General features: G+C 35.8%; 1 protein-coding gene across 1 annotated transcript in view; it reads right to left on the minus strand.

Moving 5' to 3' along the window:
• Positions 1-5,423: 5,423 nt before the first annotated feature.
• PPIP5K2 (diphosphoinositol pentakisphosphate kinase 2) overlaps positions 5,424-21,546 on the minus strand; it is a 42,136-nt gene continuing 26,013 nt past the window's right edge. Inside the window, exons 22-31 of the mRNA XM_057384725.1 lie at positions 21,258-21,365; positions 21,055-21,171; positions 20,172-20,345; positions 17,674-17,847; positions 16,382-16,451; positions 14,244-14,363; positions 13,313-13,375; positions 9,410-9,541; positions 7,751-7,879; positions 5,424-7,146 (exon numbers count right to left, since the gene is read on the minus strand). Coding sequence (XP_057240708.1) covers positions 7,046-7,146; positions 7,751-7,879; positions 9,410-9,541; positions 13,313-13,375; positions 14,244-14,363; positions 16,382-16,451; positions 17,674-17,847; positions 20,172-20,345; positions 21,055-21,171; positions 21,258-21,365 — 1,188 coding nt within the window. The 3' untranslated portion in view covers positions 5,424-7,045. The remainder of the gene's footprint in view (positions 7,147-7,750; positions 7,880-9,409; positions 9,542-13,312; positions 13,376-14,243; positions 14,364-16,381; positions 16,452-17,673; positions 17,848-20,171; positions 20,346-21,054; positions 21,172-21,257; positions 21,366-21,546) is intronic.

Raw genomic sequence — 21,546 nt, forward strand, 5'->3', positions numbered from 1 at the left:
TGGAAACTGCTATGGTATTTTGAGCAATAGTGAAGTTATTAAATTAAACAGCTGAAAGCTGAGCATATTTATTCATCAAGAATATTTACTCATCTGTTTCTTTGATTCTCTGTTCATGCATTTAATTCCAAAGCCTAATGAGAATATTTTTATTAAATATTCAATTTCCCTTATGATGAATTGTAGCCATTATTTTGAAAATCTGGGGTTTTTTTTCTGGAAAAAAAAAAAAAGTGTGTCTTTCCGAGGCCCTTTCCAGCCTGAGTTACTGTGTTCCCATGATCCTTGTTTATCCTTAGTGGTCGTGGATTGAATGCACAGCCCATGTTGAGCCTAAAATATGTGGCAACTAGTAACAGAATAGAATAGAATAGAATAGAATAGAATAGAATAGAATAGAATAGAATAGAATAGAATAGAATAGAATAGAATAGAATAGAATAGTTCAGTTGGAAGGCACCTCAAATGATCATCTAGTTTAACTGCCTGACCACCTCAGGGCTGACCCAATTTAAATTTACAGCCCTTTATAAAAGACGTTATCCAAAAGCCTGTTTTTAAGGCATTGACAGGCACAGGGTATCAACCATCTCTCTAGAAAGCCGGTGACAGGCTTTGACCACCCTCTCAGAAAACAAATGTTTCCTAATGTCCAGTCTGAACCTCCTCTGATGCAACTTTGAACCATTTCCATGCATCTTATTGCTGGATTACAGGGAGAAGAGCCCAGAACCTTTCCCACGTTCTCTCCTCTGGGAGCTCAACAGAGCAATGATGTTGCCCCTCAGCCTCCTTCTCTCCAAACTAATCAAACCCCACCACTCCTTGCAGGACATACCTTCCAGCCCTTCTACCTTCCTCTGGACGCATTCAGGTGCCTTAGCATAATTCTTAATTTGTGTGGCCCAGAACTGCACACAGTTTTAGTCAGTTGTCCTGGCTTTGCTCGGTCCGGTTATTTGGTGGTGGGGGCATGGGACCAAGAAACCACAAAGATGGCTCCTGTGACAAAGTTCTAGAAGCATTCTCCTTCTTCTCCAGCAAAATGAGCCCTACCCCCTGTGTTTCAGAACCAATCCATTATGACTTTGAGGTTGATGGACAGGCTGCCCATCAGGCCTTGGCCAATTGCACATGATCGTTACACCTCTGTGATGACATATGGTCTTGTACTTATGAAGAATTCAAAACAAGATAGTTTGCAGCTGCCATTTAGTTTTTAGGTTCTTAGTATCAGGCACTGGGGGAGGACAGAGGAGGAGGGTGAGGAGATTTAAGGAAAAAAAATGGAGACCCAAGATCATAGTAAGAAGAAGACAGATGCTTTTTTTTTTTTGCTGTGGTGCTCAACATAGAGAAAACAAGCTGGTCTTGAAAGGACTATTTCTTCAATGGGAGTCCTGTATAGAAAAGAGAGGCCCTGCATCCAAGATAAAAACCTGGCCTTTGAGGACTGGACTGATCATGAGCCAAAAAGGGGGAAGAGGTGCCCCTGCCCCACGTCTGAAGCAAGTGGGGCTTAGAAGAAGCTGTGTTCTCCCAGGAGATTTGAGAGAGTGGCCTTACACCACCAATATAACGCAGTCAGCCATGGAGGACTGTCTTCCTTTCTTCCCACAAGGTAAAGAATCCCATGCCATCAGCAGTTATACACTGACTGTTTCTTGGGAAAAGAACTTCCACAGTTTGGAACTGTAAGGACTCTTGTCCTAGGGTGCTGGACAATAACTGTAATGAGTAGTTTGATCTATGTTTAACTTTCATCCCCTGCCTCTCTTGCGCACGGGAAGGCATGAGGGGTGGGGAGGGACAACCTGGAAGAGAGACAGGTTCCCAGAAAGCTTAACAGGTGTCTTAAAATGTCCATTTTTATTTTCTTCTCCTTGTAAATTTTTCCCTCTGTTCCCCTCCCCAGTGCGGTAGTATTCTTAGTAGTTTTTAGTAATGAAACTATTTTGCAACTTAAGTTATTCAGCCTGTCTGACCATTTTCTGCAGCATATATGTATCTTTCTCTTAATTATGTTATCTTATCTAAAAGCCACAAATTTTAGTGTTAATTGGGCTTTTGCTCTCCCTTCTCCAGTGGAGCGGGGGGGAGAGAATGTAGTTAGGTGCTTTGGCTTTCGGCCAAGTTCAAACCACAACATCAGTGTTTAATTGTTCATAACTAATATTAAAGCTAGAAAAGGCAGGAATATCCAGATCTTTGCATTTTCCATTCGGTTTCAAATACAATGACATTTCAGCCTTCTGAATTATTTTGGTTTGGTTTTCTCCTTTGGTTTTTTTTTCAGTATTAGAAATGCTACATGTTCTGTGCAAGTACTCTTTATAGCTACAGACTCTAAGTTAAGATTCATAAATAGTTCAAAATATTTTTCAGAGTAGCCTTTTAAAATAATTTATGGAAGATTTACATATATTTTAAGTCTAAATATATTGGCAGCTGTCATCCAAACGAGAAACTAAAAAGCTATCAAGTATCTGAAGACAAGACAGGAAGTCTGAATGGACTTATACTCAGATTTTAAAAGATTCACGTCAATTTTAGTATTTGTATTAGTATACAACAAATAATAATCTTACTAAATAAAGGAGCAGTTATTTCTTCTTCTGGAAAGATGAAATAGGACAGGAGGTAAGTAGGTGAACCCAGACCAAACAGGCTTTGTTGGAAGCTAATATACTGCTGTTATATTAGAAGGATTCTGGCTCTGGTGCAAAATGCACGTTACCCAGTGATCTTGTTTTTCCTGGTTTTCCCTTATCAGTGACTTTTGTCCCTTTGAACAGGGAAGAGATCTGCAAGTTCTAATTTTTAGAACTCTGGATTTGAATTCTATTTCTATAATCTACATTCACACACGGTGTGGCAGAGCGACAAAAAACTTTTACATTCAGTCTATTTTTCTTTAAGCAAGTCCATTTTAGAACWGCTTTTGTATCAATGTAGAATTTAAGCTTGTTGTAAGGTCTTTTCCACACTAGCTTCTACTTTCTATGATATGGATGTTCTCTGTATTTAGTGCATTCTCCTCCTAGGCCCACATTTGATGCCATTCACACGCTCATACATTCCCTTTATTTATAGATAAAATATTTGGCCTATTTTTTTATTCAACATCTATTTTTCACTGTAATACACTCTGCACTGCTTTGCTGTTAGACCAGTTTCAGTATCTCACAACACAATATGGTTGTTTTAAAGAGCTAAATGAGGGAATCAAAAAAATAGTATTTGAAAATACTCAATGAAATTTGTCCTCTTACAAAAGCAAGCAAAATGAAAACCACTACTTAGAAAAATAAACATGACAAGAAAATACACTTCTTTGCTTAAATTGCTTCTTGCAGAACTGATCTTTTGAACGAGTTTTTGCTGTTTTTTCTTTTGCAAGTTACTTACGGGTCTAAAATATAATTGCTATAAACTGATAAAGAAAAATGCAGGAAAAATGAAGGAATATTATGCTTCCATCCTTTTTAGATGACAGAAAGTAGTGTTAAAGCTCTACATTCTACCACTTGTCTATTGCACTGAAACAGCTTTTAAAAATCTTTTGTCTCATCTCTTCCTTTGAATTATTTTTGATGCTATTGTTCAATGTATTATTATTTTTAATACATTATTATGTAATAATATGTATAATCATTTTTTGCATGCATACCTCCCTAGCCTTGTTTATATGAATTCCTAACAACTGACCTTTGGAAACACATCTGCTTTCCCTTAACAACGTCTATGTTATTGGGTAATTACATAAATCAAATTTATTTAATATAATAAACATAAAGCAAGATTTAAATTAATTTTAGGAGTTTCCACAAKTATTTTTTTGGTCTGTTTTGTAATGATGCTTCATTTTTGAAGAAATGCTAAATTAAATAGTCACTTAAACTACACTGCAGGGCAATAATATTTTGGGAGTTACAGTCATATTCAACCACTGATTTTCTGTAACCATATTATTTGACCTCTGTCAAATCTGGTTCGAATACAATCAGCTAAGTTCAAAAAATTTAATATGAGAATGCTATTGCATAAATGTTGTGGGTTAAGGTTTCTCCTCTTGTTTCCTTTCTTGGGGAGTTTCTTTCCCATTTTGTTATTAAGATATGCTTAATGGCCAAATGGTTACCTTAATGACAATTGCTTAGGCAGAACAAAAGAAGGTGCCAAGCCCTGGGTGGGAGAAAAGAGTCTCCCCAACACTCCTCCTGCCTGGCAGTTTTTTTCCCTTTTTCCTCTCTTTGGAGAGAAGGAGGTTCTCGTGGCAGTTCTGGGCTTGGGAAGGGCGTGTGTGTATGTGTGGGGAGTGGGGTAGTTTTACCTTCCTGCCCTACTTGTCTTGGGGGAGGAGGGTGGACCTGGTGCCTGTGGGAGAGAGCTCGCCTGCTGCTGCTGTAGAACCCAGTTTCCTGCCGTTGGTTCCTGTTTGCTACTCTATGGTTTTCTGCCCCAGTGCCTTGCTGAGACCCCTGTGATTCCAGCTACAGTAGTTGAGTTCTGATACATCTCATATACAGCCATGGGACTCTGCTCATCRCTTTGCCCATGTGGCCGTTCTGAGGTTTCTTGCTATCCAGAAGAAGCACCGGGAATGGCATTTTTCCCTTGTGAGTTTGTAAGGGAACTTTTCTCCATCCATCTCTGCCGGCTTGTGCCCGTCCTTGGCCATGTGGGAGCTCTGAACCTAGCCAGGACCCACGTCACAGCACCTCCTGCAGCTGCCGGGGAATCATCACACCCGCCCTGCCTGCCTGGGAGCCAACAGCGCCCCTGCCAAGTGGGACCGTAACTGCACCAAAGTGGAGGGTATGTCTCTGTGTGAAGCTGTCACTGGGTTTGTGGCTGGGTTGGCTGTGCTATCRTTGTTGTCACTTATTTCACCTTGTTATACATATTAGTAAAAAAACTGTTATTCACTTTTACCCACATCCTTGCCTGAAAGCCTGTGATTTCAAYGCTATAAGAATTCGGAGGGAAGGGTGGGGGATCATATCCACCAATCCACGGGAGGTCCCCTGCCTTCATTAGCAAACACCTGTCTTTCAAACTGAGACACTAAAGAAACAGAATTAAAAATAGGTTCAAATCTGCGGATTCCAAAATGTGCCCCACTGTCACTCTCAATAGAAATGTGAAGAACACTCACAGTCTCTGGATTTGAGTTTACCATTCTGGAACACGACTAAGCACTGCACAATGTGTGACTGTCACTTATCTTTCTGAGGAGTGATTTCAGTATAAAATGTTATTATGATTTCTTATGCCATATCCTTACCACCGAAAGAAATYCAGGCTAATCTGCAAATAATTGGTTTCTATGTGAATTGTCTTTCATTGAGATTACTTTGTTAACTACTCACTATACTTCATAGTGCTTTTACAAGAAAACACAATAGAGTGAACTTGATTTGCCAGTGAACTTGATTTTATTTAGAAGCACATAAAAAAAGTTATGCCACAGCTTTGGTTGACTGAAATGATACATATAGTTCAATTTTTAGAGGTTTTATTTTTACAGTAAACAAGTGTACATTCACTTGTGTGCAAGACCAACATTGTCAATAATATAATTACACTACAGAAAATTAAATGCTTATAGTATATAGCTGTGAAACCCTTCATATTTTTTGGTATTTAACCAGCATTGTTAGAAATAGTCTGCTGAAGCCATTTCATATATGGTAAACACTGAAAAGAGACCCTGTGGCAAAGTGAATGTAATTATAGTTGCACTGGCTCTGGAGACAAGTAACTCATAAGCTTTGTCTTCTGCAGCTTAAATATGAAAGGAATTACCTAACTTGTAGTTATGAAGTCCATTCTAATTACTTAGTCACTTGAATTTAAAGAAGTGGTCAATATTTTCATATATTTGGGATAATTATAATCAGTAATTTTTCATGCCACAGAAAAAAAATTACAATAATTGCTTAGATTGGATGATTATTCTACATAACCCCATAACTCCATGTTCCACTGATTTACAAACACTTCTTAGATATCTTATAAAAGGGGGGTTTTTTTTGAGAGCTGCTTCAACCACCTAGATTGGAAGGAGGTATGAAAATTCCCAGGCCATGACGAATCCTGAGTTTTTTGCAACAGTATGCACTGGCTTCTGGTAGTCCACAGTCTCTCTCTATGCTGAAGGAATGATAATAAAGCACAGATGGAATATTTACAACTTCTAGAATAAACAGACTAGCAGACCAGATGTAATCATTTCTCCTTCTACAAAACTTGCTTTTTAGTATCATCTTTTTGTAGAAACATATGGCAAAGAAAATAAAACTGTCTTTTTTAGTAAACAAAAGAAGGTTTTGATAAAAACATATAAAAGACAGTTTATCTGCTGGATGACATACAGGTACCCGTATACAAGCAAGTATACTGAACAATAAAAGAGAAGGTAGATTTGAATAGTACAGGTCCGATGTAAACACAGAAAAAAGAGTAGTCAAAAGTGCTGATACATTAACTCACTCCATCCTGCCTAATTATTGCAGCATATATGATATAAAATACTTAAAATGCCGAAAATATCTATCTCCAAACCATGCAGAAGAGATCACTTTGGAAATGCAGTTAAATTAAAAGAAGTCAAGATGTGTGTTCAGTTTCAGCACACAGAAGAAATTCACAGGGTGTTTATAAACTCCTGAAAATAGAAGTTTATGATGACAACAAACAACGCCTTCATTACAGTGAAATCAACAGAGCCACTGTAACACATACCATTTTCTTTTTGTGCAGATTTACAGTAGCTATTTGAAGACACAGAAAAGGTTCATGTGCAGCCTTTTCCACTAAAAGATGTGCGGTTCATCAAACTGATAAGTATATTTCCTGAAATATTTTAGAAAATGAGAAAAGATGCTTGACCTAAATACTGTGCATACTGATTAATCACATATAAACTAAAGAATCTTAAATGCATTATGAACTGCAGACATGAATGGCTTTTGAAAGCTCAGCAATTTGCTTGAATGCACACTAAAGAATTGTTTAAGAAGTTGTTTCCAATTTTGTCTGATCATTTCTTCTTAGGAGTTTCAACATGAAGTTCTGCCTGCAGTGAGGCCTCTTCAAGAGATGGTTTAATATTAGGTACATTAACAGGAGATCCAGGGGTAGCTGTACAGAGAGACAAAGTATTAGGTTTTCCACTTAAGAACATACATGCTAAAATGCATCAAAGGCAAGAAAAATGCTTGTCACCTAGCATAGACACAAGTAAGCTACATGATCCAATTAAATCAGAAATCCAAGTGACATTTGTTCTCTGAACAGCAAAACCACCCCAAAGCAGGCCAACAGTTCAGACTGAACATATTAATCATGAAATGCATCATCATGTTATTGGCACCTTTAGTCAGAACCTGGTCATAGACCTCCACATTAGGTGTTCAGAAAATATCTTAGAAACTCTGCCATTTTAATACATAAATTTACTTTGTCTTCCTTGGAGATAGCTGTCACACTTCAAAGCAAAATCTCATGAACTTCAGGCCATAGAAAATGAAACAATTCAGAGGATAAGAGAAAGTATTTAACACAGTTTTACTGCTAAAGCTATTTGTGCAATACTATTGAATTCTTGCTGACCCACAAAATTATTCCACTTACATAGGGAATGTTAAGAAATAGCTACCCTATGAAGTCATGTAATACGTAAGGAAGAATTATACTGCTGGAAATAATCAAGTTAGTCATTCCGCCTCTGACAGAATTTACTTACATAAGGCTGGTGTCTCTACTGCTAGCCTTTCAGGCAAAGTTTCCAGTGGAGTTGGCTGAATTTTTGCAGGGGTATATGTATTTAAAGAAAGTTTTCTTCCTGAAAGGGGCATCATGTAAGTTGGAGAAGCTGAAATGATGGGGGAAAAAAAATCATTAATAATAAAAATACTTTCACTTGAGCTAAATATCAAAAGTAGCCACAGGATTCTGTATACATCCAGCAAAACAGCACACTTATACAACTGGCTGCTCAGCTACCAATTTTTTACTCTAGTGTCAAAGCTTCTCACCATAAAAGACAATTCTTAAAATCTCTTTTTTACCCAGAAAGCAACACAGTAAGTTCATGCTGTTAAGGCAGAATTTCAGTACCAGCTGCCCTGCCAGGAGATTGGCAAAAGCGTTAGTGCTACTTCTCATAGGTTATGAAGATTGCACCTGAACAGGCCTGAGGTCAGGACAGGACACACCTAGGAAAAGTGCACACAATGAATTAATCTCTGGACAACCTCCAAAGAGTACAAGAAAGCAGGAGAGCCAAACATCTCTAATTTTAATCATATCAGGTCTCATTTCCAATCACTCCTTGGTAGAAAGGTGACAATCATACACTGAGTATGACAGGTTTTTTCTTTCAGTATTTGTCATCTTGTGTACTCTTAAATTCTGAACTGCTTTAAACACACACAAACTTCCTAACCAGTATAAAAAGGCATTTTAAGTAGCTGACAATTTTAATATATTTGTAAGCCTCCCTGAGCTCTTTTTCAGTAACACCAATTTTCTTAAATTGCTTATATTCCTTCTCAAACACAGGATGCACATCATATCAAATTAGCTGCTGATTAAAATCTAAACTGTATAAAATAATGGGGGCCAAAAGGAAAAGTCCTGTAACAGAAAACAGAGAAAAATCCTAACAGGTAGATAACCATTGTATCAATATTTCCAAGTACAAGCTTTCTGATCAAAGCACGAGTCTTTAGACACTTCCTTAGGAAGAAGAATTTTCAGTCATCTGACACATTATTTATAAGCAACCTAATATATGGTAAATCTGACCTAAATGAAATAATTTCCAAAGACATAACAATAAAATCACGATGGGAAATCATTTTCCCAGACACGTGCAGATGGATAGAACTCAGCTCCTATTTCCTTTCAAGATCACCTAAACTTTAAATAGGCAGCACAAACTGCTAAAAAGCTAAGTAACTGCAAAGCACTTGAAACCTCAATTAATGCTGAAAATTAAGTGTAAATGCACTGCTATTCTGCTGAGGTTAGTGCCAGTACAACAGTACAGTATAAGGCTGGGAATACTGCATGCTTCCTGAAAAGCATTACCTGTAATTCAGCTGACAGTGTGGACAGTAGAGAGAAGTCAATGTAATAATAAAGGAAATAAACCAATTATGACTTCGTTAAATTCTTAATTTACTACTCCAGCCAAAGAGACATTAGTTCAATGAATCGTAAGTGTCCATACCCACAACAGGATACTTACTGCAAAGTGTAAAATTTTGTTTTATGTACGTTTTCATTTTCTTTAAAAGCAGTATCCTTAGTTTACCTGTTAGCTGCAAAACACTGCAAAGATTAACTAGACTATAGTTAAGAAGTTAAAATGAACATAATTACAAACTTAAACCAGTACATGTCTCCTGTAGATTATCCCTTGATGGAGCAGCCACAGAAGCAAGAAATTCATCCACCTGCTTCAGAGACAAGGAATTGTGTAGAGTTTCCAAAGGGCAAATAGAAGGCACCATGGAATACAGTTCAAAACCTAAAAGAAAAAATAATAAAAAAAGATTTCCAAACATTAGGAGGATTTAAGCTACTGCATTAATGCATGATAAAAAGTGCTTATTTTACATTAGCACGAGCAGCCATTGGGAATTAAGTATTACAGGAGTTGGAACAAGATGAACCAATTTCTAGCTTATACTAAGTTAAAGATACTATGTAACATACCATAAGATACAAATCCCACCTACACTTGAAGTACATGTGCACACAGAAATTATTCCAACATTAGAACTGTGCTCTACTCCCAAATCATTTCATGAAAGAACATTTAAGACAAGCTTAGCAGATCACACAAAAAGTATTTTAAAAAGTTAGGAAAAGGTTGTATTTCTCCTATTTATTCTCATAACTGGCACAAGACTAAATAGATAACTCATTCATGCAAGAAAATAGGATAGCTATTTTGTTAGCAGACAAGAGGTAAAAATGCTATATCTTCCAAGAAATAAATTTGCAGAATTCCTTTTCTATCATCTTCAGTTTTCTGTGAAAACAAGCCATTGCCTTTAATATTAAAGGAAAACCACTGTTAGCATTTTTATACTTTGAGGTTACATAGTTTTACTTTCTAAGACAGATATATACCTACCTTTATGCATTTAAAAACAGTATTAAAACACTAGAAGTTTCATATATTAGAACAAGTAAGTAAAGCAAACAAAATATTACAAATTTATTGGACTTCGCTTTTCTATGTTAGTATTGATTATACACTAACCATGCATATYCATACTACTAACAGACTAAAAAGCATTTCAACATCTCAGCGAAAAAAGATTTGCAGTTCTCTAAAGTGATGCAAGTTTGATAACTCAATAAACAGCTTTTCATCCAACTGCATTTCAATAGAGGAAAATATGTCCATTAGTGCTTTCAACAGAGTTCAACATTAAAACTTTGCAATGTAAATTTCTTGTAAGACAATTAAATGTAGAGGCAATAGTGAATGAAACAATGTTTAGATTTCAGTTCAAGGTATATTTATTAGAGCTATTAGCATTATGAGTGTGAACTGTTCTTTCCCATAACATAATAAGCAACAATATGCCTGTGATATCCAGTGCTCCCCATTAGTACTTTTCATAAAGAAGAAATTCAAAGAGATTCAACCCCCAAATGTCTATACTTAGATGCACCTTGGCCATACTCAAATTTCAGGGACCATTGCTACAAATAAACAACCAAATGAAATGTACTTATGTCAGCTTATATTGTAAGTAAAATGTTTTATTTCATGAAAACTTGGGGTTTGTGTACAAAAGAAACATCCTGATAAGAGTTAAAATTCTGTTCTCTTATTTAGTTGGTAGCTAAGCTTCAGTGTAAGCACTAAGATGCTTGGCATACAAATTAATAGCCTAAATAACTATATACATGCATGTAAAGCACAAACCCTTTCGTTGTATTACAGTAAAATGTTTAGATTTCTCTTTACCCTGACAGAAAAGTTACTATCACTTGAATGAGAATTTATTTTTCTAATTTTGCAATTAATGAAGTGGGACAATGTCAGGTTAACTTTTTAGTAACTATTATTGTTATAGAGCATGTTACAGAGAACCAGAAAGAAATTCCAAATGCACCCAAGCCCTAAAAAAAAAAAAAAGAGAAAAAAAAAAGAATAGCATTTTCTTGTTTTAGGAATTTCCCCTTCAAAAGTTTTTGTTGAGTTTTCACAATTCTGCTGTCAAGTAGTCATATCCCAGCAGATCACTGTAATATCTTTATGTCTAAGGGATATGACTAAAAACATAACCTGGTAATCTATGTGTAGTGTTTTATTCAAAAATTTTACAGTAAATGTAGTATGATGTTATGAGACAYAAATTTGAAATTTTGAATGAAGAAGCCTGACAGTATCCCTTTTAAGAAAGCAATTTACTGTACATTAACAGCCTTTGATCTTTATCTGAATTTATTCTTGAAGCATCAAACAGCAAGACAATGAAAGGGTTCACACAGCATCTCAAAAAGCCACCCTGCTGTCTTAGATTCAAAAGCTGTAGAGACATACCACCGGAGCCTAGAAATTCCACAGAGGAAATGGACCAGCACCTAAAGAGGTGTGGGTGTTCTGCAGAGGCCCAGAAAATAAGGTAAAGCACTTTCAGAAGACACTTGTTTCACCATGTTCCTTGAACTAAAGATGGGGGGGTAGTCTGAAATGAGTTAAGAGGGTGTGATAACAACATAGAAGAAAAAAATAGAGTGAAAGGAACAAGGATAATAAAAATGACAGTCCTGAGGACAGACGAGACAACATCAATATGAAGTTGTGTTAGTAAAGAACCCTTGAAAACCTGCAATATACTTAGGGTTCATAGGAGCTTGTACTACATGCATTGTTCTTGTTGAAGATACATGGTAAAACTGCTGCATTAAATGAATCAGAACAATCAATGTGATCAAGAAAAGCTATTTAGATACTTTTTTAAAAGAATGCAGTCACAAAAAGGTAGTGCTAAATGAAACAGAAAGTTATCATATTATTAGCCACAGATTCTCAAATGCAGTTCTTACTTTCTGAACTTGTATGTTTTTGGAAATGCTGTTTAGTTTGAGTCTTAAGATATAAAAAGGATTCCTCACTTTTGTATTTGAAATAGGACATCAGAATTGGTCTTTCAGATCAAACACAGTCTTAGTGGTATAAATTTAGCCTTACTATAGGTTTCCTTCAAGAAGCACTGCAGTGCAAAAAAGTCATTACAAGTTCAAAATGAATATAAAAGAGTACTTTGCTTCTAAGCAAAGTCAAAAAAAGCTCAGTCTTTTTTTTTTTTTTAACTTAGTTTCTAAGTAAATGTATTTTGAATATAACATGAAAAACACTGATGATTTCCACTGCAATTCCAGTATCACTATCACTGAACTCAGCCAGCAGTCATGCACATTTCAAAACTGAAGTTAAGAAATTTGGAAAAGCAACATTAAGGTCTGGTGGGCACTGAAGACTGAGTCCACTTTGCAAGAACAAGCTATAACTAGGGCCTATTTAATCATGCAGAAAGGGAGGCGCAAGGAAGAAAAAGACATACCTCTGTCCTGCGTGTTAAACAAGAATTTTTGCAAAATGAAGACAATTACCTCTCACTCTTGAAGTTCAAGAGGTCAGTGCTGCTCAAGAAGTCACAGCTTTCTTGCTGTGATTTTTAGTGCAATATTTAAGTAATTTGCACATCTGATGAACAAAGAAGTACGATAAGGTAAAATAAATTTTTTCCCCATGAAAAATACAGCAATTTAGCAAGAACAGAACCAAAGCTTCTGCTTTCGTTTTTGTAATTTAAAATCACTTCAGGAAGATAGTCAAACTCCAGCTTTCAATTTTGTGATTTATTTTAGAATGGGCAGGCTCAGAGAATCAGCTCAACAGGAGAAAGACAAAGAAGCAGCACCTGTCAAGAAGTGTGTGTCTAATATGATCAGATTTCATTGTACCTTGTACCATATACTCTGATCACACAAGAACTTGTGGAGAATAATTAGAGAGAACATGACTGACAGTAGCACTTCATTATTTTTTTCACGGATTTTACTAAGGAATGAATTTTGATGTATTTACACTAATGAATGGTAAAGAAAGGATTTAGGATAGCTTATGATTACAAATATATTTGGAATTGTGCTTGAAGTTAGGAACAACGGACAACTGATGATACTGTACACCCCATATTTAAAAATAAAAGGGATGAAGCAAGGAACCTTTTGTTTTTGATTCTGTTTTTAAAATAAAAGCAAAACGTACCATTGGTTGGGTGTCGAGCAAATGAGATAGAAAACCTTTTAACAGCAGAACCACGTGTGGTGTCTGAGAAAGAGAAAAACAGGTACCTGAAATTTGTAACAGCTACCAAAAGAGGGAGATTTTAAATTAGGAAAGGAAGAAGAAAGGAAAAAAGAAAAGATGAGAAGGTATTAGAAGTGAGTGGCATGCAGAAGGGACCAAGGAAAAGAGCTAAAATCTAAATAGATGTTAAAAAGAAGAAAATTTGGATTGTTGGTAACTACAAGATGTGCAATGAAGTGTGTGAAAACAAGCAGAATGAGCTAGTAATTCTGGCATATAAGGTTATTCAGGTTAGACTCAAACATTGAGTGGTGAAGTGGGGGGAAAAAGCATGAATATTGTTTCACCTCAGAGTTGTAAAGGTGTGCTTTGGCATCTTTACATTCTGAAATCTAGTGAGAGAGTTTCTTCTCTATCCCAGATTATTCAAAACTGAAAATCTCCTGCTCCTTTGTCATCCAAAACCCACCAAAAAAAAAAGGTCAGGAATCCTAAAATTTTCACCATCAGTATTTAACTTATTAGTTTTAAATTTCTTTCATTCCTTGTGTATGTTCCAAATAATGGATGTAATTTCAAGATCAATTAGCAGTGACAAAAACAAGAGTTTAAAACTATTAAAGAATTTTTAAAAAACCTTCCAGTTTACTTAAAATATGCACTTGCTGAAATCTCCTGGCACACATTACAAGTCAGTGAGCTGGTGTTCAATTCAACCATGAATTAACTATGCTATTAAGTTAAACATAAGCAAGCTATGGGCAATAAAGAAGAAACAGAAACCCACAAAATTAATACTAAGGCCAAAGATTCTAGGATTCCATTAAAATATTTAGAAGTTCAGTGTGGCACGTGGGATGTGCGTGCATGTGCGAGAGTGTGCACATACCATCTATGAAGCCAGAAGAAGTCAGCTTTTTACGATGTGTACGAGCATAATCCTGTAGGTTAGGTGCACTTGAAGAACCCCCGAGCACTGAGGTGCTAAACAGGCCCGCACAGTGAGACCCTGATGGGAGTTAGAGAAAATACATACAACAACCAGGTGTTTGTCCATTCACATTGGGGATGCATGCAGCATGCAAGCACATGGCTCTTACCACACAAAAGGCAGCTTTTGGCAGTGCCTTGGACAGGTTCACAATATGCTTGTAATGTCAGAGTGGGACTTGTAGGCTGAAACTATAATTTATTGTGCTTCTACTCATGAAACAGCACACTCTGCTATTTGTGCAAAGAGAGGATTTGCTTTAACAAGTGAGTTCTTGTCCTGTTTTCACTTTTGGTAAAAAAAAATTACCAGTTAGCATCAATGTAAACATAAACAAAACAACAAAACAAAATGAACATGATGATGACGATGATGATGATAATGAGATAGTGATAAGTGAGAGTTCTGTGTTTTAAAAGCTGTATTCCTGAAATATAAACTGGAAAAATACCGCTCATTGCTTTCATCCAAATCAACCTTTGAGATGACAGGCTGCAATGAAGTACTCATGCATTTCCACAGACTTAGTAYGGGAATTCTCTTCTAACACCAAAAAAACCTTAACAAACTGGAAATACTCTGTTCATATTTCAGCTACCATTACTGACAAGGTTACAAACTGAAAATACCTACAAGTGTCATCAAGTTTAACTTGACTTCCTTTCCTGAGAAGACTTTTGCACAGTTCCATGCAAGTGACAGGACTTTGTTACAGCTCATACATTCTTGCAACTAGAATGGGATTTTAAACAAATCACTGAAAGCCACAGACAAAAATATAAAAAAAACTTTCGTAATCATCAACCATAAATGAAACTTACATACAACAATGAACAAAATGGAAGAAAGTTGCAATTTTTTTCCTTTTCATTTTACTACTAGTTGAAAGGACAAGTGGTTTTTCACCCGGAACTTATCTTTTACATTTTAGGTAAGTAGCAGCAGATCTTTTTTTGAAAAACAGCAATACTTCCTTTCATTATGTATAATGATCCAGTGAGGGGAAACATTACTAGCACATGTGACCAATCACAGCCAAAATAAACTGGTGCCTGGTCTGTGGCAAAAGCCTTTCACACGAAATGTAATACCTTAATCTATGCACAGAAATACATCAACTTCCACAAGCCATATTGTGTCACACACAAGAAAATTCCTTTGACTTTAGCAAGCACATAAATAAAAATCGGGACTTCAATAAACAAGAGCACCTGATGTAAGCATTTTACTAAGGGAAAAATGTAATGGGAAGAGAGGCATCACAGAAAGATCAGACATACAAAAATACTTATCTTTGCAAAGAAAGGAAAAGCTACTTCTAAGTTTATGCGTATCGGTTATGCATCTTTTATACTTCATTTTTGCCATGATGCACAGGAAAAAAAGCAATAATGATTGACAGTAGTGCATTATTTCATTTTTTTGAATGTGAGTCATATGTATGCCTGTTTTAATAAAGCAACAGAAAAGCACCACTTGAATTAAGAGAATTTGAAAGAAGTCTTTGAATTATAGCATGATTCATTTTAATGCTGAAAAGAAGAAATTAACTTTAGGAGAGGGAATATGTGCAAAATCCCTGACACTATCAAGAAACTTGATGTTTCCTGCCCATCCCCTCCCTTCGGTAAAACATCTTCACTTTCATCAATTGCCCATGGCAGGAAACAGAAATTTTCAAGACCTGTTTCCAGATCAGGCCATTTTAATCCAAAAGATTCTTGCAAAATCCAAAAGCTCAATCAGAAATGACCATATCTTAAAAATCTACTTTATGTTAAAAACAATCCTGTTGTGAGCAATCCTGTGTACCATGAACAGTTTCAAACAATTTGCTCTTTTCAGTTTTTTATTAAAGAAATTTGCTGCAAAAAAGTTGTCCAGTCCATAGGCAGACACTCAGCGTGTGTTATTGATACCAAGTACTATTGGGTCCTGTTAACAAAAAAGCTATTCAAAGAATATAGAACTATAGAGAACAGTGGGCAGATGAAAGGCTGGTAACATCAAACAAAATTTCAATTGTAGGCACATACCTAGACCACTCTGCTTTTGTTCCAGAATAGTTCTTGGTGTTCTTAAGTTACTAGTGCTTTCTGATAGGACCTGGATATAATAAACAAAAAAATAAGGGAAAGTAGAACAGCAGCATGAAACATCCATTTAACTTGATACAGCAGCCTGTTTCAGACAGACGTGTTAATAAGCTATATGATAAGTGTTAGTAAAAATATGTAAAGGAAACATGAAAGATCATGCAATATCCCCTTCTGAAGGGAGTCCATTTCACGTATGAGTTCCTTGCAATGAAGTGGTGCAAAGCAAGCATTCAGAATGAGAAAGGACACAGACCAAGACTAATATGAAAACAAACATTTGAGACATTTTATTTCATTTTACCAAATGCACTTTCCTAAACTGCGCCTGTATTGAAAAAAGGAGGGGAGGGAAGGAAAAGACAGACAAGCTATTGAGGACACCATATGATCACTGACCATGCACAGGCTCAATCAGTATAACCTTCAGATGCTCACAGCTTCTGCTGATATAACGTGTTCTAATGTAAATTGGTTTAGAATTTTCCATAATAAATTAHGAAAATTTTCAAAGAAAAAGGCTATTGTTACAGAACACCATCCATTGTCCAACACGTAAACAATATCTTGACATTCTGCAATCTATAAGCTTCAGATCTTCAGTGGTACTTCCAAAACATTTACTGTTTCTTTTATTCCCGGCCTTCCCCTCACCCCCCTTTATGAGGAACAACTTTCAAAATATTGTACAAGTCAATGGATGATGTACTGTGTTGGGAGTTTCAGATCTCTCTGGATACAGATGGCAAGAATTATTAGTGCTAGAGTTTTTTCCCTGCAATAGTTAATACCAGGCCACTGAAAATATAATATATGCAAAACAAGTTTTGAATAGCAACATGAAGTACCAAATAAATTATTTTAAATGGTATTGGTTGCAATTATTAATTTCTTTTTCAATTTACCTACCACCAAATTAAGCAATGCTGGTTTCAAAGTCTTAAAGGACAACTAAACCAAAGTATAATTCTCTTTTATTAGGTAGAACACTAAGTCTTTTTTACTGAGGTAACATTTGCAATTCCTATAAAGAAACCAAATTTTATGAAAGTGTAACACATTCAGTGGAAAAACTTGCACTTGTTCTTTTTCCCCCCAAACATTCTTGGCAAGTAATTTCAAAAAGTGGAAGGTATTGCTTGAAACATAATCCATAAGAAGGGATTAGATGTCCTTAAAGACAGTTGTTGCTTGGAATGCATAAAATGTTTAATGAAGTAAAGTTTAAAAACCTGTTGCCATGAGCCAAAAATACTGGATGTGAAAGCCAGTGATTTAGGGGAGACAGGGGAAGAAGTGATTTGTTCCCCTGATCTGCGCCTTCGACGCCCAGTACCCACACCACTGGTGTAATGCAGCCAGGTACCAATACACTCTGGGCTAGACACACTCAGGGGGCTCTCTTCCTGGAAGTGAGAAAGGGGGCAAAAAACAGCAAAGCATGCAAAGTTAGATACAACAGAGCCAAATGAACAGAAAAGAAAAAAAACCAATCTGCTTACACCCTTTTATATACTACTTTTTAAACTATTAAACCGCGAATAGAGAAGAATAATACAATATTAGAAAGTTATCAGTTTCACTTTTATCTTTTCACCCAACTATATTTTTTACTACAACACTTCAATCAAATTTCTAGTAGACTAGTTATAAGATATGAGAGAAAATGATTTGTTTTCAATAATTGTTTCATAACTTAAAGAATTTTTCACATGTTGGAAACAGGACTTCTGCTATCTTTGACATACTGTTTAATAGTTTTTTCCCTCTTAAATACATTAAACTTTCCTGTTTATTACTTAACAGTTTGCATTTCTAGTCTATAAGCTTATCTGAAAGCTCCTCATTTTAAAAACTGCCTTTGAGACTTTACAGCTAACTCAATGGTAGTAGCACCAACCTGATGGTGCTACTCAATCAAAAACGTCCTAAAAATTATCTGATGTAGGAGACCTCACTAAGACATCATGGGAGGACAGTGTCAGGCTAAGCACCCCCTCGCATGTCTACACCATCAGGTATCATTAGCAATTAACATTTTTTGTAATAGTTTGCTTTCCAATGTCCATGAGCTTTACATTCTTATTTCACTATTATAACTCAGTTTTTTTTTTTCTTTTTATGACTCAGTAACATTTGCATTCCTTCTGTAAATATTGCTGACTATAACCCAGATTAAAACTTCCATATAATCTCACACACCTGACTGTATACTTTCAAATGAATGGACATAGGTGAAAAGAGAATTGCCTTACAGGAGGGAAAAAAGGAAAAAAAAAAAAAGAAAAAAAAAGTTCAAGGCAGTTGCAGTTTAAGTTGAAGTGACTTTTTTTTTTAAATGCTCCAAAATACTATTTAGATATTCCAAACACTGGTTTTGCAGATTTCAGTAGGCCAGATGAAAATTCTGATTTTACTTCTAAGAAAAAAGGTTTTATAGCATATATTTTCTCTAAATTGGCTACTTCCTATCAGTAAATAAGAAAGCTCTGAATGCTGAAACACTTTCCATCTCAACATATATTAACTGCAGAGTCAAAATCTGGCAATTTGTGCTACTGCTATCTTGTGAAAGAAACTTTGATATAATTTATGAAAATGGTTGAAAGTCTGAAGTAATAGACTATTCAGCTGTGCACAGGTGAACTCATAGTTAGGAGGGGAGTTTGCATGATCATAGCAAAAATATCTTTTAAAATCAAAAATATTGATGTTGTGAGCATTTGTTCATGAAAAACTTAGAAAATGTAAGACATTAACATTTATTATGTCTGTTAATTTATGGAAGTCATGTGAAGTTATACAGATATCCTTACAGAAGGGAATCATGCATCTTTTTCTCTCCATACTGCCAATAACCAAGTGATTTGCAAATCTATAACACTTCCACTGCATACAGATAACTCATTCCCAACACAAACATGAGAGGAAAAGCTTTTGGTGTGAATCTTCATTTCTGATGGTTTTAAGCAACTGAAAATGAGGCAACAAGAAGCCGTTAGTCTGCTTCTAGCATTAATATCACAGAAGTGCCACTAAGCACCATCTTAAATTTGCCACTCAACCATCCCAATGCTATCAGTAACACAGCTGTGCATTCCCCCACCTCTGTGACATTAAGCCAAATTTGTGAAGCATACCTATATGGGCTTCAAGACAGCAAACTAGATCAAGRAGTTATCTAAAGAATTCATGAAACACAACCCCAGCCACCAGAAAAGAAAGCTTCCACTTTTATCTTCTTACCTTCAAAAGCTTGTAAGTGGAGTCACTTTCACTCCACATGAAAGCAAATACAGCAGAAGACATCTCATCTCCTGTACCTCCCCTGCCACCCCTAATCCCTTTGTTCCCTTTCAGCACAATCAGCCTGAAAGTTTGTTCAACTCCCAGTAATAGCTGTCTTGTAAGGACGAATACAAAATATGTTAGCCTGTAGATGCAGGTTTATACTGATAGAGTCTTCATTTTCAAATACCAACTTTTCTAAAATGGCTTAAAAAATGAAGTAAGTCTTATCACAGAAGTAAAATAACTTAATTTTTTTAAAAATTCCTTCAGACACATTACTGTCATGAAGGATTTCGCACTGAGTAAGGGCAAACCTTCTGTGAGTTGTATCATACTGGTCCTGTGTAATCAAAAGCAAAATTACATTTGGTTTTGTTTTCTTAAAAGTAAGCAAAAGTTGATGCCTTTGACAGTAATTATCTGGAACACAAACACTTACTTCAACAGAACCAATCTTCCTGGATCTTGGAAGGGGTGACTTTCTGTGTATATGAATTGGATCTGATACCATTGGCTTGAACATCACTACTGATCGATCCATTTCATCTCTTTTTGAAGCGTGTGCCTCCTCATCACTATCATTTCTATGAGAAGTTTTCTTCGAGCCTTCATTCTAAGAAAATACATAATTCATGTTCAATTTGTCTGCACACCTTCAGACATGTAGACAGAAGTGGCTCTTAAATAAATATTCTGCGTAAAGATAAAACAAGCTGATTTTAAAAATACAAGATGTAAATCATATATTACTGAACAAATTGCTCTAGACTTCAATAATCTAGATGTATTTCTTCTTCCTTCTTCTATTTAGAAGAATTCCAGTCAAGCTCTGCTTTCATTCCTTTCTCAAAAAGCAGTGGTAATTCCATGGACCTGACCATGCATCTCTGAAAATACCAATCCTTCCTCAACAATCTGCACCCACAGATACGTCATACTAGTTTCTTAAATGTCTTCTAGTTGCCAGGGTATTATTCATGTGACACTGATGTTGATACCACTTTTCTTAGAGTGAGTATTTTTGTAGTATTTCTAGTAAAAATTGTGGCAAAGCCTTAGAACATCCAAATTATTGTCCTTTACCTCAGTGCCCATTCAGTATGGAAAATATTGGGATTGCTTGTATTTTATTGGGAATTATTCTACAACCAAAAGAAGTCCCCCCAAAAAGGAAACAAAACAAAACAAACAAACAAGCAAAAAAAAAAAAAACCCACCCCAAAAAACTCAACAACAGCTAACAACCACACTTGTATTTATTTTAGGTATGTCCATATCCAAAAAAAAAAAAGTTTTGCCTCAAAGAAAGGCATAATTATTACCTCTCTGGAGGCAGGTCTGTATCCATATCCAGCTGGTAAATTTTTGTCTTCCTCACAGCCTTTAGCTCCAGGACTGAAGTGCAGCTCTACATGAAACCGTTCTTCTGAAGAAAGTTCCTGAAGGAAAATATTTAAATAGGTTTATACTTTAATACATAGCTGAGCACTACTCATTTCTGAAGATATTTATGCATCTCAAATACCTTGTTTGGATCCTCATAAAGCATGATAACAATTTGTGTCATGTAATTGAGTTCATTGACCACATTTAAGTAATCCATAGCTCGTTTCCACTGTTCATCTTTTGATTCCTTATGAGGAAAAAAAAAATCAACGAATAAAATATTTTCTTTAAAAAGACTCATGATTTCACTCTTCCCCATTTACACAGATTAAAATTCATAGTGGAAGTGTAAAGCTTACCATAGTTAAGGAAAATGCAGACCTACAACCAAAAAAACAATTATAAATCTCTATGAGTGACTAAAAATT

The sequence above is a fragment of the Malurus melanocephalus genome, unplaced genomic scaffold (genome assembly GCF_030028575.1).
Source record: "Malurus melanocephalus ecotype Western Australia unplaced genomic scaffold, MMel_1.1 scaffold_739, whole genome shotgun sequence".
NCBI classification, from domain to species: domain Eukaryota; kingdom Metazoa; phylum Chordata; class Aves; order Passeriformes; family Maluridae; genus Malurus; species Malurus melanocephalus.